This window comes from Psammomys obesus, unplaced genomic scaffold (assembly GCF_907164565.1).
Source record: "Psammomys obesus unplaced genomic scaffold, mPsaObe1.curated_primary_1811, whole genome shotgun sequence".
NCBI lineage: Eukaryota > Metazoa > Chordata > Mammalia > Rodentia > Muridae > Psammomys > Psammomys obesus.
The window spans coordinates 14,301,598-14,320,571 of record NW_026596162.1 but is presented as its reverse complement, the minus strand read 5'-3'; the positions used below and the strand labels follow the sequence as shown (position 1 = coordinate 14,320,571).

The window sequence follows — 18,974 nt, the reverse complement described above, 5'->3', positions numbered from 1 at the left end:
ATAACTGGCATATTGATGACATGGCATATTTGTAAAAGCCAAAAGGGCTGAAGCTGTTAATGATGTGGTTGCTTGTTCCTGACTCCACTCACAACAGTCGGCTGGAGCAGTCTGCTCCTTTCAATGCAAAACCAGCATTTTGTTCACACCTGTAGGAACGTCCAATCCATAATCAGGATACACTGAATCTCTTGTTCCTTATGCAGACTGAAAAAAGCATCCTTTCACTGAGGAACATGAAATCCATTATATTTACTGTAAATCCAACTAAGTTCCATCTGACTGAACTAAAAAAGTAGGAAAAACAAACAAAAATACATACCTTCCTTTATTTCTTTAGTATCTGAATCAAAGAAAGAGAACGTGAAGCCCCTGGTCTGCTCTGGCCCACTTGTCAGTGTTACAGCACTCCTCATTTCCTCAGCTTCCTGTCTGCCACAATCCTCATTCCAGGGCACGTCACCTTCCTTTTCATCTGTGCTTTTCACGCTTTGGAATATTTCCTTCAAATCTGTAGCGATGTTGTAATACATGTCTTGGGATACCTCAGGCAGCTTCTCAGCTTCTTCCCTTTTCTTCTTCCGTTTCGCTTTACTGAAATGACATACACAGACAAGCGCATAACAAAGACAAGTTTTGAAGAGTCTCTAAACACCAGGAAAAGTAAACTTCACATAGCTACTTGCTTGGGGTGGAAATTGTTTTGGGAATTAGAGGAGGAATTCTAAAAACATTGATACCTGTGGCAATATAGAAAATATGGCTTATACATAAACGGCATGGAAATCTAAAGCTAAAGAGATATTCAGGAAACCACTGAAGATATTTTGTGTATTCTTCTTGTTACTTATAGTCAAGTGTTAAAAGGAAAGAGTAAAAATAAAAGGGAGAGATTTTTTCTGTTTTTTACAAACTTATGGAACCAGCCATAAGTTTGAAAATTTATAATCTTCAGGAGGCAAATGACAGGAAATTTAAGAAATGGTTCCTAAGCAAACATCAAATCTATGAAAACATTATCTAAAGCATAAACTGGTAAACTTCTGTGATCAATATCAAATCTAGACCATTTATCCCTTAATTGCTTACTTTTCACTTAATGTTTTTTTCCTTTTTAGAGATTTGTTTATTTATTTTTACATATTGAGTGCTTTTCCTGCAATGTATGCAAGTGAACCACTTGCATGCCTGGGGCTACAGCGGTAGGAAGAAAGCACAGGCCGCCCTGGGACTAGAATTACTGATGGTTATAAGCTGCCACCAGAGGCTGGAGCCTCTGCAAGACCAACAAGTGCTCAGAACACAGAGCCATCTCTCCAGCCCCCAAGTATGGTTTCCATAGTTTGAAATAATTGATGAAAAAATACTTCCCATTATGCAAAAATTATATATGGGAACTGGCCCAGCAGTTAAAGGCACTGACTATCTTTCCAGAGGACCTGGGTTTAATTTCCAGCAACCATATGACAGCTCCCAACTGTCTGTAACCTCAGTTTGTATGCAAATTCAGTTCTTCACTCCACACCCCCTCCAGCCTTACAGTACCACGAATGCACATGTGCCTATATAGATGTACATGTAGGCAGGACATCCACACAAATAAAATTACATGACACAAATTTCAATGTTCACAACTTCTCCTACCAAAGTAAAGAGAAATATTTATAACAGAACCTATCTGACCTGCAAAGCCTAATTTAGTCACAATTACTCCCTTTACAGAAAAATCTATAGACTTCAGTTCAAAAATAAAACAAAATCTTTTGAATAAAGCCCTAGACATAGCTAAGGAACTTCAATTGTTCAAACTGAAACGTTTTTATGTAGCTTATTAAAGTCATTAACTCAGCAGTGTCATTGGAATTTGAAGAAAAACAGACCCCAATTTACCTGTCTTTTTCTTTATCTTCTTGTTTTCTTTCATAAATGGCATGGTCTTGCTTTGTTGGATCATAATGTATGATGTCCCTATGTAAAAAGAATAAAGGTTGGAAGAGATAAATTCAAACATTAATGGAATTTAATCACTACAAATTCAATCACAATTTGTTACTACAAAGCCTCTAATTTAGGGGCTGTGAGGGGCAATTTTACTTGTGAACTTGATACAATGAAGAATCACCTTCAAAGAGTCTCAACAAAGGAATGTCTCTACTAGGTTGAGCTGTGGGCACGTTAGTGGATTTTTTTGATTACATTACTTGGGGTGGGAAGCCTCAGTCACTGTGGATAGCAGCATTCCCTAGGCAGGAGACACTGAATGTGGAGACACTTAGCCAACTGCAAGCACACAGGCATTCATTGCTCTCTTTCTGATGAGTGATTCAGCCAGATCCTTCAGTCTGCCAGTCTAACATTTCCACCATGATGGGCTGCAATCTCAAACTGAGTTGAAATAATCCCCTTTTCCTTTAAATAGCTTTTAGTACTCTATTCCAGCAACTGTTAAGCAAACTGTGGGTGGGGAGGGGAGCAGCAGCAAAATGAAGCTAAATGGTGTTCATCAAAGAGAAAAATTATAATCTTGTTATAAACATTTAAAACCATTTGAGTTTTCCTGGATCCTTTTTAACCTTACAAATTACAGCCAGGAGTGGTGGCACATGCCTTTAAGCCCAGCAATCAAAAGGCAGAGGCAGGCATATGTGAACTCCATCACAGCCAGGCCTACCTAGAGACCCTGTCTCAGAAACAACAAAAACTAAAACCAAAAAATATTTTATTTCACTAGGTAAAGGTACTTGCTACTATAAAGACCTGAGTTTAAGCCTCAAGACCCACCTGGTGGAAGGAAAGAGGGACTTCAAAGCTACCTTCTGACCTAAAGACACACACACACAGACATATGTATAAAATATTACCTTGCTGGGTAATGGTGGTGCAAACCTTTAATCCCAGCACATAAGAGGCAGAGGTAGGTGGATCTCTATGAGTTCGAGGGCAGCCTGGGCTACAGAGAAGGGTTCCAGGCCAGCCAAGGCTATCTAAAAAACCCTGTCTTGAAAAACAAAACAGAAACAAGTATCTGAGAGCTGAAGATTGTGGGTGTACACTTGCAATCCCAGAACTCATGCAGTGATGGCAAGACTACTGTCACCTATATGGGACCAACCTGGGTGACAGAGTGAGATCTTATTTCGATAACCAAATTATAAGGGGAAAAAAGTTTTGAACATACAGAGACATATATAGATAAAATATACACTATCCAGAACTTGCACAAAATACATTTCAGTAGTTAATAGAAGTTTAAATGAGGGCCGGGGAGATGGCACAGAGGTTAAGAGCACTGCTTGCTGTACCAGAGGTCCTGAGTTCAATTCCCAGCAACCACATGGTAGCTCACAACAATCTATAATGAGATCTGGTATCCTCTTCTGGCCTGCAAGCAGAACACTATATACATAATTAAATAAATAAATCTTAAAAATTTAAATGAGGTGTGGAAAACTAGTCACATGCTGACACCCAGTTAGAAGCCGGATCCAAGGTATCTAGAAGTTATATTACACTAATCCAGTGGCTCTCAACCTTCCTAATGTTGTGACCCTTTAATACAGTTCCTCATGTCATGGTGACACCAAACCATAAAGCTATTTCATTGCTACCTCATAACTAATTTTGCTACTGTTATGAATTACAATATAAATATATATAAATTATAATATCTGATATGCAGGTATCGGATATGCAACCTTCAAAGGGGTCACGACCCACATGTTGAGAACCAATGCAACCAATGTCTTTAAAGTACATACTTGAAATTTTCCATAATAGTTTTATTTATACAGCTTAACAATTTCATAGATATTTAAAGTCACTTCCAATTGGTTAACCAGTAAAAGTAACGATTTTATGACATCATGCGCGTAATATAAAAACTATTTTAAATTAGTTTTTTTCTTTTGTGTTTGTTTTTGTTTAAACAAAAACACAGGGTTTCTCTGTGTAGCCCTAGCTGTTCTGGAATTCACTCTATAGACCAAGCTGGCCTCGAACAAGAGATCCACCTGCCTCAGCTTCCTGAGTTGCTGGGATAAAAGTGGGCACTACCATGGCTGCCCTTAAAAGTAGTTTCTTAAAGTGAATCACTGGGTTAAAGAGAAAGACTTTCGAAAGTTTGACATATGTTGACAACTGCTCTCTTCAGTAGTTTATACAAGACTCAGCTGGGTTGGGGGTAGAGCTCAGGTTTTGGAAAAGCAAGGGACTGGCAAATGCAAGGCTCAAGGTTAGACCATTAGCATCTCAAGAGTAAAAACAAAACAAAAAAATTAATTTTTAATTAAGTTCACTAGGCATTTATTGCTAAGGAAACAATATGAATGGGACAGAACATAAGGCATACTTAAATTTCTTAGCAGCTCCTGATCCTTTGCTGGTAGGGTTGTTCAAACTGATGGTCAAAACACTTTGGACAACATTCAGGCTTTTCTTTCTTTCTGCAGCAAGCTCATCTTCATGCATCTTATTTTCATTTAACTCTGAGGAAAAAGAATAACAAGTGATTTCTCGACAAGCATTGCTAGAGAAATCTCCATCAAGTATGCATCCAAACATATTCAAACTACACCAAATTACAAAGTTAATCTCTTATTTGTTAATCTCCCTCTCTCCAGGACTTCTTCCCACAAAAACTTAGAAATCACATGACTACAAATGAAATATCCCACTTCTATTTGCAAATGAGAAAATAAGATTTAGCAGGGCAGTAGTGGCACAAGCCTATAATCCCAGCACTCTGGGAGGCAGAGGCAGGTGGATTTCTGTGAGTTCAAGGCTAGCCTGATCTACAAAGTGAGTTCAAAACAGCCAAGCTACACAGCAAAACCCTATCTTAAAAAAAAAAAAAAAAAATCTTTATTTAAGTCTTTGGTGGCAAGTCTAAAAAATTTAAAGACTAAAAAATGTAACACAGCAAGATTATAGAACCAAAGTGGTACAGACTGATAGTTCTTAACATTCTAATTATACTTTGAGTTTAAAAATGACAACTGTTAAGTCAATTTTGATGGCCACGCATGTAACATTTGCTTCAGTCTTTGGCTCAGTAGCAAATTCTGCAGAAAGAAGAGCGTGTCCTTTACACATATCAACTGCAGAAGTTGCCACCTTTAACTGACAGACAAATACTAGAGAACAAAGCCTAATAGTGAGTTTAGGTAAAAGAAACATAAAAATCTGCTGTCAAGACAGATTATAGCAGATTACTGCAGAGAATCATTTAAAACAGAAGCTGGAATTAATCTGACTTATGTTCTCTACAAAACATTTGCTCTGCAATTGTCTGAGGTTCAAAACATAACTGTATTGAGCTGGACAAAGAAATGCTTTAGACAAAACACAAGAGGTGCATATCAGATTTATTCAGGAAGCAGAGAACATGAAAGCTACACTAGGACTGCAGTTCTCAACTGCAAAGCAACTGGGAAGCATGCAGGGGCTTGGGGACTCACTCAGGGTGGCTAAGTGATGGGTCGGTCTTGAAGATAAATTGGACTCACTGCTATGCAAAGTCTCGCAGGAAGTAAAATTATGACACTTCTGATGATATCCTCACTCTTATGGACACCAAATAAGAATGCATGCCAGATAATGGATTTAAAAATGGGCTGGCAAGATGGCTCAGAGGAAGAAGGTGTTGCCTCCAAGCCTGGTAACTTGATTTGGGGCCCACAGTACACATGGTGGAAGGAGAGAACCAGCACCAGTCTTCTCCCTGAATGCCGCATGGGTAATGTGGCACAAGTGTGATCACACACACACAAAATAAAGAAACGTGAAAATAAACATAAGCACCTAGCTGGGAGTGGTGGTGTACTGCCGTAATCTAAGTAAGAGTCTGAGGCAGGAGGATCACAAGACTGATGCCAGGCTGGGCTATTACTTAGAGAGAACAGAAGACAACAAATGAACCAGCATCCTAACACAAGCCAACCATCCCATAACAAGCACCCATATGTACACCACAGCAAGACAAAGACTATCCTAGCTAATGTCAATTAGTCATTCTGTGGTTTCTGATTTAGTGTAAGTTTTACTAAAAATATATAAAGAAATTTAAGAATTATTAAGTAAACATCTGGCTACAAACTCAATTCAATTATTTTGGAGTAATTTCTTCCTGTGTTAACTGAAGGAGAAACACAGTGACTTTTTACATCCCTGGCTTTGACAGCAGCACTGTTGAGACAATGAAATAGTTACCGTTCTGTTCCTCTTCACTGTCACTCTCTAAAAATCTAGAGTCCATGCGGAATCTCTCATCACTTCCAAAATGAGACTGCAAATCCATGAGCTACATGGAAAAAGACATTGTCATGGTAAGCACATTTAAACAAGTCTCTAAGAGTACGGCCTCACAGCCAGAATTCATATTACCATCTGCATAACTGCACTGCCCATGAACCAGTAAGAGGTGAGAGAATTTACTCCCACAATAAATAACCCACCCTAGAACTGTCCCCTTTCCTTAACTAGACTTAAGGACTACCTTCAACACTTAAGATATGCTGCTGCTGTTTCTATGTTCAGTCTTCACTAACCTTCTGGCCAGCTCTGCCCTCAAACTGAGGTTTAATGTTGAATCTGGTGCTGTCTTCCAAGGACTCCGACTCTTCATCATCACTGCTGTCAAACAGCTTCCCAGATGCTTTACTCAGGGACTCCTGTTAGACAGGTGAAAACAGGAATGTGTATTAAATGAACCAAGTCATCAGCATTTCCTTCATAATGCAATATTATCCCACAATTAAAACCTGGCAGCACAGACACATCGTTAGGGAAAAGTGTGTGGTGAAGTAGATGAAGACTCCCAACTCAGGGAGAGTTGACGGACTCCTGGACTGCTATTATTACATGCAAGAACACTCTCTACAGTCTAGCATGAATACTGACATGACTTTGCATATGAGGTAATAAACAGGTTCATGGATGAGAAAAGTCTCCATGACCCTGACATCTCAGGGATGGTGGCTTGGGCAACTCTGGTTCTCACCACAGTCCTTAGGATGTTCCACTGACAAGTGCAGTGACAGCTGGTTGTGTTTTTAATAAATAAAGGTTTAGATTTGTGATTTGCTTAAGATTTTTCTATACGATTACTTTTTAAGATGATTGATTCTTTCTCTGTAACTGCAAATTGCAGCCTCCAAGTAAGAGAAACTGGTTGATAAAACAGCTTGCTTGCTTACACTTTGTTAACCTACAACAAGTTTCTTAGATAAGAATGTATGTGGGTTCTTAGGAATAATGTTTTTCACCTGTAATACACATAAGCATGCCGGTTTTTTAAAAAATATATATTCGCTGAAATCATTCACTTGAAAAAAAAAAAAGAACATAACCACACTGTAATTTTTATTTTTTATTTTATACAGCCAGGCTGTATAAGCTGTAGGGGAAAAAATAAAGTTGTTGGAGCCTTGCTTTATTTATCAAGTGTGTGTGTATGTGTGCGCACGGATGCCTGTGCGTACACTCGTGCCTACATTCATCGCTCCCCCACATCCCCTCCTTGAACTGCTGAACATACTGTTAGAGCTGGCCTCTAACATTATGCAGAAATGGTACTTGTGTGTAGCTCTTTTTGTACCATACAGCTGGGTGTGGTACACATTATAGTACAGACTGAAACAGAAGTTTTCAAAGTTTAAAGGCATCCTGGGCAAGATAGCATCCATACCACAAAAACAAAACAAAACAGAGAATCTGCAAAGTAGATTAATGTTTGGAAGGCCTTACTTTCACCAGCTCCTCTCCTGGACAGCTTTGCACCTGAGTGGTTGTGTCTTCTGTTTCACTTTCATCATCAGAAGCAAAGACAATGTGTGTTTTTTTGTCTTCTAGATGACCATCCTAGTGAAACACAAGCACATTACATTTCATGACAGCCAACTGTATACCGATGTCTACCTCCATCAACTTCTTCTGCCATCATTTATGCTTCTCCTCATTCAGGAGAATTATCATCTGCTTTTTCTCCAAGGTAGAACCTCAAGCCTCCATTCTCTCTGTATCTAGTAACAACCAATCTCTATTAATTTAACATCGGTACCTTTAAGAACCACTATTGCCATGGCTGTGGTCCTCGACCTCTGCAAGGTTCTACTTGCTGCCAGATCTGACTCATTATATTTATTTTTTTATGTCATGGCCTGAAAGATTTCCAAAACAGAGGCTGACAAACTTTATCTTTGAAGATTCAGAGTAAACATTTTAGATACTGTAGGCAGACAGTCTTTGTTGTATATTAAAAACTGTTTGGGCTAGATGCCCTGTGTATTGTAATGTGCCAATTCCTGTTTCAAAATGTATACAACTAATCTTTAATGACTTGATCAAAACTCTTCAGTGTTTCATAGCTTTAGGAATAAAGTCCAAACCTCTGTAGCCTAACTCATCCTTCTTAATCAATGCTGCTTCATTTTCTACCTTGACATTGTGTATAAATACTAATCTCGCTAAAAAAAAACCCTGACTTTTAGACAAATGGCTTTTGCAGTAAGATGTTTCTTCTTCCTTGCTGCTTTTTAACATCTCTCTAATTCCTTCTAATCCCTTCACACTACTCAGTATGGGTTAAGGAAACCTAACCAGTTTGATGTTCCAAGAGACTGTGACTGCCTGCATGCCACAAGATGCATCAATAGCTGCATGGCTGTCAGCATTTAACCATTATTCTGTCAATCTACCACTTATAAGCAGACTTCACGGCTAGAGGAATGAACAAAGGCTCATTACAGTAAATAGCATCAAGGTTTACATTACTCCTCCTATAATCTCTATACAAATTAGTTTCTTAATGAGGTTATAGAATTTTAGATAACTTTAAAATATTTTCAATTTAATTTTGCAACCTTTTAGTATAAAACTAAATAGTACAGATGATATAAACTTTTACCTCAAGGACATAAATTATTAAGTAGTGAGTACAAAGACGACCATAAGCTCTATGAGAACACAACTGCCTTCACAGAAAGGAGAACCTGGACCTTGAGAGTATTTTTGTTAAATCCGTAAAATGAAAATGTACGCACCAAATTTGCCAGTGCATTGTGCACCAGTTTCTTCTGTGCTTCTCTGGCTTTCTGCCGCACTGCCAAGGCTGCCAATCGCTTCTGATTATCTTCAGCATGTTTGTCATTAGTATTCATACATGAATCACCAAGTGAGAAACCAGCTGTGCTTTTCTGGGAGTCTTTCCTGGGAGACACCTCTGGTGGTTTCTCAAAAGATGTGAGGTTGCTTAACTCAGACCCCTGTTTCTCTGAAGTTTTTCTACTTCCAGACTGATGGCAAGTGTCTCCATCAGAGTCTGTCTTGTGGCTGTTTGCACTAAGACATAGGGACTTTTTAGCTTTTAATGGCAACAGACATGAGAGAGAATTTTTACTTCCCTTGTCAAAACTAGTAGAGGACATTACTTGATGGCTCTGGCTCTCAAAAGAATACTGTCTTTTTGGAGGCTGAATGTGGTTTGGGCTGTTCACCTTTGCAGGTTGGCATGAAGTCAGTTTGCTTGATGAACCATTAGCACACGTGGATCCATTTTCTATAAAACTTCTATTGGGAACTTCGTGTTTCAAAGAATTCTGATGTTCATTGACAGTACTGACGGCAACAGTCTCTTTCAAAGTCTTGCCCACTGAGTCCTTTGCATAGAGACAGCCTATTCCTGTGAAGGCCTGGAATTTGGGCTTTAATGTGTTTTCCTCTGGTTTTTGTTTGCTACAAGTGCTCTCTTCCTCTAAAAGGGAGGCCACAATCTCCTCAGGAAGAATGCACTGTCGGCCATCGTACACGTCACCAGAAGTCTTGGGACTCTTGGAGGTTGTGTCAAATTTGCAGTGATTGGTATTTTGTGGGCCACTGTTCTCATCTTTTCCTGGAACCTTCTGATGACTGCCAGCCAGCTGCTCCAAATCAGCCAGAGTGAGACTCAAACGGGGACAGTTTTTCATCAAGGCTTTATATTCTTCATCTTCCTCAGACTCTTCACTGTCACTGACATCAGAGTCAGGTGGAAATACAGGATTCAAAAACTTTACTCTGTGATGCGGAGCTGATTCATTGTTGATTTTAGTTTTTTGTACTTTAATACAATCATTAGAAGGCTCTATATTTTTAGAAGAACTTTTCTTGTTTATAGGCTTTTCAGGTTGTGAAAATTCTGTACTGTTTTTGACCTTACCAGTGTTTTTTTTCATTGCAATAATTTCATCTGTATCGCTTGAGTCATATTCACAATTATTTCCTAAACTGGTTGAAGAATGAGGTTTGTGAATATTTGATTTGAAATCATCCCTTACAACTTCAAAAGAATCATTTTCAGATTCATTTACTAAGCAATGCCTAGTTTTCTGTAAGTTTTCCTCTTTTGCAATCATCATTTTTAATTCATCTTCTGAGTCAACGTCATCATCAGACATGCTACTTTTATTCTGGATAATTTCAAAGTCAGAAGTATGAAAACCCACATGTTTAGGTTTCTGAGTACCAGAACTGGACACAAGGCATGATTTAGAAGGAGTAATAGTACCAGCGGCTGTCCTGTGTGTAGTCATAGGCTGTGCTGATTTGTTATTTTCCATCACCTGATTAGTCCTTAGACTAATGCCAGAAACTTTGGACTCCATGGGATCCTTGCTCTTCTGTACTTTCTTGATCTTCTGGGGAGGGAAATGAAAGTCAGAAAACTCTCCTCGACGTTTCTTACTCATAGGGTCATTGCCTCCTTCCAATTCCCAAGTGAGGTCAGATATGGGAATGGGTTCTGTCAAATCCTCCGATATCTTTTTTAGGTTGTGGCAGTACTTTGATGGATCATATTTCATAATGTTACTCAGTTAAGGAAAAGACAAAAGCACCAGGTAATAGAGAAACCTACCAATCTGGTAAAAGAGGAAAACTGTTTAATATTGGAAAAGTTCTTTATTTCATCTACTTTAAATTTCCAAACAAACTAAATGAGGATTCTACAAGGCAAGCTTCTAGGATCTATGATACTGAACACCCAAAGCTAAAATGAAGCACCATCACTATCAGCTGAAAGAAATTACTTGATGTTAAATAAATATTACAGCAAACTCTCTAATATATATACACACCCTCTGCACAGAAGCCCAGGATACCAGCTTTTCAAGCTCTCAGATAACTGACCTCATGGAATAGATATCAGAATTTGCTCACTTGGACTCTACTAATTCTCCATATACTATTTTCTTACATATCAGCCTATTTTTATCTAGTATCTTCTTTTTAGAACCAACTTATTCTAACAATTCCTCCTGAGTCTTCTTTAACAATGACCCCTTATTTTCTATTCTTGCATTGGTCCATCAGCGATGTCTTGTGAATCCCTATATAATAAGATTTTGTTTGTTTTTGAGACAGGATCTTACTACACGCATAGTCTTGGTTGGCCAGGTACTTGCCATATAGGTCAGGCTAGGCTTGAACTCAAAGATATCTGTCTGCCTCAGCTTCTGGAGTGCTAGGATTAAAGGCATTAAGCACCACGCCCTGCTTGTATTAAGATTTATAATATACATTAACAAACGAATATCATTTAACTACATAAGACTTCATGTCCCCCATTATTATCAAAGTGCTTTATACCTGTAGATGGCTTAGAGCTTACCTTGTAGAAGTAACAACATGCTGAAACAATAAAAATGTACTGATCAGGCAGTGAAATCCTAAAGATATTTTGCCATCACTCTGGGAAATAATAATTACTGTGAAATATTGACAAAAGGATATTTTATGTTTATGTTGATTCTTAAGGTGAAGAACAGGTAAGACTCTTCCAAATTTACTCACAACCCAATTCTAAAAGAAAAAAAGATTTAACGATTATCATAAATATAAACAAAAGAATAATACATAAATGTAATCTTTTAAAAGTTGAACTCACAATGGGTTATTGTTACTGTGTTTAGTTTTGACAATAAACGCTCTCAAAAAGGAAAAGTATGAAGAAACAAAAAATAACAATTCCAGCTGCATCCTGGATAGTATTTTACACACACACATACAGCTATTAAAAATGCAGCCACTGAGCCATGCACAGTGCAAGAAACCCTGAGTTCTATCCCCAGCACTTCATGAACTGGATGTGGATGGGACACACCTGTAATCTCAGCACTCAGGACTGATCCTCAGTTAAGTATCTGAGGTTAGCTTGGGATATGTGATGGCACATGTAAGACCTGTACACCACCAAGCCTGCCAAAATCCCAGCATGGATGGAATAAGGACTCAGAAGTCCCAACCCTAGCTGTCTGCAATTGAGGGCTCCTGGGAGAGAAGATTCAAGTTTTCTTCTGGGATATGGCCACTGAAAGTCACTAGTAGATGGTCTAAACCTATACACATACAGGCAAGTAATAAGGAGATTCAGTGCGTTTTTTAAAAAAAGATAACATATTAAGTTGGGAGAAAAAGTAGTGGTGGAGATCAGAGAGAAACTAGAGGAGACCTGAATAGGAACTGGATTTGATCAAAATACATTATATGCACGTATGAATTCCTAAAACAGTAACAATAAAAACACAAATAGTTCTGAAGCAAGTGGAAAAAAAGCAATCTTGGGACCTGCCTGTCCATCTTAGCACCTATGTCCTTAGGGAGTGTCTCCACCTGATTTGCATTTCTCTATATATAAACTGGTGGGAAAGTTGTGCTGACTAAAGACTTAAAAATGCATGTTGAAAATGAAAAACAAGCAAAAGCCCCAACCTATATCCTAACTGCTCCAAAGTGGAAAAAATGCATCAGCTTTGGTTAGCACACCTACAAACGTAAGGTCTTAGGAGACATAGTTGGCACAGTCTATTGAAGGAGACTCACTTTATGTCCTGGTACCTCTGTTCCAGGCACAGCTTTCATATGGAAGTCTATTCCTCCCATCTTTTCCAAAAAGGTGGTGCTACCAGTGGTTGATTTTTCTTTCTTTGCCTCTTCTCTTTCTTGGGCTAATCTGAAATGAAGGTCAAATAAAAACAAATCAGCCATGAAAATGTTTAGGGATGCCATTTAGGAACTATGAGCACCAAAACATCTTTATAATATTAAAATAAAATATTTATTTTGTTTTTCAAGACAGGGTTTCTCTGTGTAGCCCTGGCTGTCCTAAAACTCTCTCTGTAGACCAGGCTGGCCCTGAACTCACAGAGATACCCTTGCCTTGGCTAAAACATTTCCTGAATAATTAAATTATTTTCTAAACACAAACATTCTTATAGAATGACTGTGAAACATTGAAAGTGAAGAAAACCAAGTATTTCTTTAGTCCCACATTTTGTTAACATCAACTTCCATTTTATTCACAAACACAATGCAGTCTAGATAGTCTTTCCCACCCCTGTGCTCTGCTACAGGAGATGCCTCAGCTCTCTTCATGGCAGATAAGAGATCAAAACCCATCAGCTCCACTGATATATTCTTTTTTTTTTTTTTTTAAACTATCAGGCTGGTGTGAAATCCAGGATGTCATATATGCTAAACAACCTATCATGACTACATATCCAACCCTTTCATCTATATATTCTTAGATGTTTCCCATTTTGAGAATTCCCAAATGAGTCTAATCTTTTCCCTCTGAAAAATTAGCTTTATGACTGCGAAAGCTCTAATATTTGTTATACAATCCTGCTATAAAATCACAAGCAGAATTATTCTTATGTCTCTGAGAATGGCCCCATAGGTTCATATATTTGAACGTCTGATCCCCAGTCAATGAACTGTTTGGGAAGAGTTAGAAGGCATGGCTTTGTTGAAGCAGGTGTGTCACTGGGGGGTGGGGTTTGAGGTTTCAAAAGCCCAGCCATTCCCAGCTGCCTCTCTGACTCACACTTCGCAATCAGATGTAAGCTCTCAGTTACTGCTCCAGCATCATCATCATGTTTCCCTCTGCTGCCATGCGTGGTTATGGACTCTGACCCCTGGAGCCATGAGCCCCCAAATGAATGCTTTGTCACTGCAGTAGAATAGTAACTAAGACAGACTGTCACATGTTTATACCTTCTCTCTGTTTCTTTGCATGTCAGTGCATTTGATGGTAAAAAAATCAATATATGTAACAGAATCATCTGAAATAACATAAGATTCAGGAAACTCTACCTTTTGACATAAACCCTGGAGAAACACTTTTATATTTATAAGACATCCTCACAGATCATCTACAGATATCAAGAGGTAGAAACAGTTTAAATGTCCTTCATGTAAAAAGCCACGGTGATAAGCAGACATTTCTGGTGTCATGCAGATGGTTGTTATAAAGGAGGGAAAGCCTAAGAAGACTGTGTTAGAAAAGGAAAACGGAGAACTGCACACCCACATAATAACACGCACGTGCAAAGACTCTGAACTCTCCTTCTGTGCAGCTCGGAAGGAAAAGACCTGAAAAAGACTTCAGCTACACTTGCAAGGTAAAAACCTGTTAATGTCCTGTTTTCATTTCTGTCGCTGTAATAAAATTTCCCATATAAAAAGCAACATAGGGGAGAAATGGTTCCTCTAAGGCCACAACTCTGGATTAGAGTCCGTCATAGTCCACTACAGAGTAGTCATGGCAGGAACCTGAAGCAACTAGTCACACCCACAGGAAAGAGCAGAGAGAGAATAAATGAATGCACACATAGTCTTCAACTATCTCTGTGCAATCTAAGGCTACAACTAGTAGATTGCACCAGGCTCAGACTTCCCAGATCAATGCAGGAAATCAAGACAGTCTGCCACAAACAAACTACCACCCAACCTGATGTAAATAATAGCACATTAACATTCTCTTCCCAGGGTATTCTAGGTTGCATCAAGTTGAGAAAGTAATCACGACAACTAGTAATACATTACTAAACTATCTCACATCAGTTATAAAAGCAATTACACTATAAAGAAGTGGGTTTAAATATGTGGGAGGCAAATCTTACCTGTGTAAAAAGCTTTCCTTTGCTAGCTGAATTTGTAGTGTTCCACCTTTCCATTTTGTTTTGTTTAAAATAGACATACCTATAAGGTAAAGAATTGCCAAAGTTCACTGCAATGTAAAACTGTATTTCAGCACATATTTTAGTACTAAAAAAAAAAAGGCTTATTTGTCACAAAGAGACACCAAAATGTAAAAGAAAAAGTGAGCCAGAGAGAGAGAACCTAGGCTCCTGTTAGTTAACAGCTTCCTCCCTCCTTTTAAAAAAGGATTTATCTTTATTTTGTGTGTGTGGGTGCTTCTGGAGGTCAAGGATTCCGTGGAACTGTAGTCACAGTGACTGTGAGGCACCCATGTGGGTACTAGGAACTGAATTTGGGGCCTCTGCAACAACAGCAAGCTTACAGGTTTCTTATGAACCTTATGATCCCTATTTCTCATTTACTTGAAGACTAACAGAGAAAATAATGTATAAACTGTAAATCAAACCTCATGTGCAACTCCTTTATAGACTCATTTTAGGAACTTCTGGTAAATAACTATGTATTCAGTATTTTGTTATTTTTCCATAGACCAAATAAAATATTAAATTTTTTCAGGGTGAATTAGAGCACATTTTAGGATCTTGTAGCACCTTAATCATTTATCTCAATCCAGTTATTACACACATTAGCTAATGACTGAACTATAGTTCAATTGTTGTGCCCTAGTAGTTGAGCTTTCTAATAGCTATTGTCAGCTTCCTTAATATAATCACTAACAAAATTTTCCACGCAGTACATATTTTACTACATACTAATGTATTACTTAATTTGATCCTTAGAGTAACATTATCAGATAAGGTATTGTATCTTTTCATTACTTGACTTAGAAGTTTAAATAAAGTATCTCATATATACTCTCACCAAAAATAATATTTCAAAAATGGAATTATAAAAGACTGATTAGTTTTTTCCAATGGCACATTCCAGTCACTTGCTCTTCAGTCCTTTTAGTTTTGACTTCCAAAACACTAGAACACATTAATTGCATCAACAAAATAATAAAACATCTCCTCATTTTAATCACTGAAAGATGATATTTACCCTTATCTTTACTAATCTTATAAGAAGAATATCACACTTGAGCCAGGCTTGGTGACACATGCCTATAATCCCAGCACTCAGGGAGGCATAGGCAGTTGAGGCCAGGCTGGTTTACAGTGAACCCAGGACAGCTAAGGCTACACTAGAGGAACTGTCCTGAAAAACAAAAGAACACCAAAATAAAACAAAACAAAGAGTATTACAGTGTCAAAGATATGGCCTAACAAGGTCTAATGTCCTTTCATAACAGGTCTAAATGACAAAAAAATTAGCTGCCCCCCCCCCCCCCAAAAAAAACCCAAATAGACTTAGAAGAAGTATGGCCTTAAGGATAGGTAGGCTAAGTAGATAGGCAATTTCTATGAAAGTTTGGTCCTTTGGTTTAAATTATTTGAAAATACTAGCAAGCCTACTAGCATGTGATACTAGGTCTTCTAACACAAAAAGAATGATCTAAAACCTGAGATGTAGGCCCCAGAATTCTCTTCATCAAGGTTGTCATCTACAGAACTCATTAAGTGATTAGTGAGGCTTAGATATAGAACCAAAGTCATTTCAAATTACACAACCACACTGACACTTAATAAAAAAGAATACACGACGATCTTACATTTTTTCAGGTCCGCTTCTGTTATTTTGATGTTAACATACGCAAAGACTTTATGTGAATTTCCTAAAAATGAATGAATAAATAAATAAGTAGAATTAAGCTGATTTAAATTTTTATTCAGCGAACAAATCGATAGCTCTTTCTTTTTTTCTTTCTTTCTTGATATATGGTGTCTCTATTATATAGTGCTGGTTATCTTGAAAATCACTATGTATACCAGGCTGGCCTTGAACACAGATATCTGCCTGCCTTAGGCTCCTGGATCGAAGGTGTGTGCCACCATGCCCGGCCTTAAAGTTTTCAAACTTTAAAAAGTGAGTTCATGGATATTTATTCTTTGAAAGAAAATATTTTTTTGCCACACCAGAACAAAGTCTGCATCTTTATAAACATGATCAAAGTATATCAAAATAAAATGAGTAAGGAGGGGGCTGGAGAGATGGCTTAGAGATTAAGAGCACTAGCTATTCTTCCAAAGGTCCCTGGTTCAATTCCCAGCACCCACATGGCAGCTCACAACTGTCTGTAATTCCAGTTCCAACACTCTCATGCAGACATACATGCGGGCAAAACACTAATTACACATGAAATTAAAAATAAATAAGTTATTTTTAAAAATGAGTAAGGAAAAAAATCCTCATAATCAGTCAAGACACCTCTGGATTATACGTTAGTGACATCTACTTAATAAGATAATGTTAGAATGTTGACTTCTAAAATTGAAAGTAGAAAAGTTTTGGAAATCTAACTATTTTATAATTTTTCTTGTTTCAAAATTAATTTTCATAGGCAATACTTCCAAGACACCATACATAATTTTTAATGTTTAGCACTAATATTCAGCTCTGGAGTTGCATTCTCCTGTAATACCCAAATTGTTGCACTTTAACTACCCAAGAGAATGGTTACAGATTTACCTTGGCCATCTTTCCTAGAGATGATCTCCACGTCGGAAACCTCTCCAAATCTGCTGAACTGATTTTTCAGGTCTGTCTCAGAAATGCCCTGTCCAAGTCCACCCACGAAGAGGCGCTTCATTTCTCTGCTGGCTTTCATCAATGTTGGGCATCTATCTGGAAAAGTAATTTGGGGCAGAAAAACACTTAGTTTTTCACAGATATAACACAACTTTTTCTCCTGAAACATCCGTGCCAAGCTGGTCTTATGGAACCCATGTCTCATCATTCATATTAAATTGCTTTTGGATTGTATCCCTGGACATTTTACAAAGGCCCTACATCCACAGTCTCAATCAAAGTACTTTGGAACTGCACCCAAGTGCAGCATTCCCACCCCCACCCCGATGTTTTTTTGTAAACAATCACAGCTATTATATTAGCCCTTTCATTTTCTTATTCTCAGTACTGGGGTCCCCCCCCCCATTCATTTGTACATTCACTTTTATTTTAACAGATACTGACAAAAATGTCTCCATCCTGGAGCTCCACAGTCATAACAAAGATAGTCAGCAATTACAATTGTATGGCATAATACAAGTGTTCCCAAAGTGCTGTTCAGGCACAAAGAGGACAACTAATGTCATACCTACAATGTTGTTTATTCCCCCCACTGTGTGTCTGTATTGTACAAAGCAGTTGTGTGAATCTCACTGTTCAGCGGAGCACAGAGGTTAAGACTTTTCCCATGCCACCTAAAAAAACCACAGTGGTGAAGCAAGGATCTTAATTAATCAGGTCTAATTTCAGATCCTAGAACTATAACACTATACTACCAAGGTGGCTGGAAAAGTTTTCCAGAGCTGCCTCCGTCTCGTTTAGCTGTCAGCTGATGCTCAGCTCTCACTCAACCCTTCCTCAAAAGCTGGCTGACTCCATTCAGGAGAGATCGCAAAACAGCGGCAGGAGCCCGGGAGAGCGCTACTGTGTGCCACTTCCTGACAGCCTCCGTCCCATCCTTCTCACCACTCCTTCTTCCTCCGAGAATCCCCGAGGAAGGAGAGGAGAGGCTAGGCCCAACAGCCCATCATTTCTCACACGCAAACACACTTCTAAAGACGGGACCCCTCAACTCAAGCGCGGTGTAGCCCCCTACGTGAACTGACACGTGCCAGCAGGCACATCGTCTTTTCCTTCCTACGGGGTTTCCCACCCAGTCTCCTAAGGTTCCGCCTTCACGCAGTGCCCGAGGGCTCTTTATTTCGTCTGCCTCCGCTGTAACTGACGTTCCGCTACCTTCTCTTCCACGTTGTAAAATTGCCGGAGCGGGGGAAAAAAATCCGTACTTCCTACAGAGAAGACAAGCCGCCGCGTGATTGAGTACTGACTTCCGGGCGGAAGTGAGGAAGCGGAACAAAAATAAAGAGACTCTTTCCCTCGTGCTTCCCAGGGCC

At 38.6% G+C, this 18,974-nt stretch overlaps 1 protein-coding gene across 3 annotated transcripts in view; it reads right to left on the bottom strand.

The window, feature by feature from the left end:
- Positions 1–18,933, bottom strand: part of Nol8 (nucleolar protein 8) — a 23,802-nt gene extending 4,869 nt beyond the window's left edge. Inside the window, exons 1-13 of one of the 3 annotated variants that reach the window (XM_055595265.1) lie at positions 18,817–18,933; positions 17,542–17,697; positions 16,625–16,687; positions 14,934–15,012; positions 12,853–12,982; positions 11,764–11,832; positions 9,039–10,838; positions 7,744–7,857; positions 6,546–6,668; positions 6,208–6,298; positions 4,349–4,484; positions 1,891–1,968; positions 323–594 (exon numbers count right to left, since the gene is read on the bottom strand). In XM_055595265.1, the coding sequence (XP_055451240.1) occupies positions 323–594; positions 1,891–1,968; positions 4,349–4,484; positions 6,208–6,298; positions 6,546–6,668; positions 7,744–7,857; positions 9,039–10,838; positions 11,764–11,832; positions 12,853–12,982; positions 14,934–15,012; positions 16,625–16,687; positions 17,542–17,680 (3,094 nt within the window). In that variant the 5' untranslated portion in view covers positions 17,681–17,697; positions 18,817–18,933. Of the gene's footprint in view, positions 1–322; positions 595–1,890; positions 1,969–4,348; positions 4,485–6,207; positions 6,299–6,545; positions 6,669–7,743; positions 7,858–9,038; positions 10,839–11,763; positions 11,833–12,852; positions 12,983–14,933; positions 15,013–16,014; positions 16,114–16,624; positions 16,688–17,541; positions 17,698–18,546; positions 18,675–18,816 lie in introns of those variants that run through there. The other 2 variants (XM_055595266.1, XM_055595267.1) reach the window with 2 other exon arrangements.
- Positions 18,934–18,974: the final 41 nt, after the last annotated feature.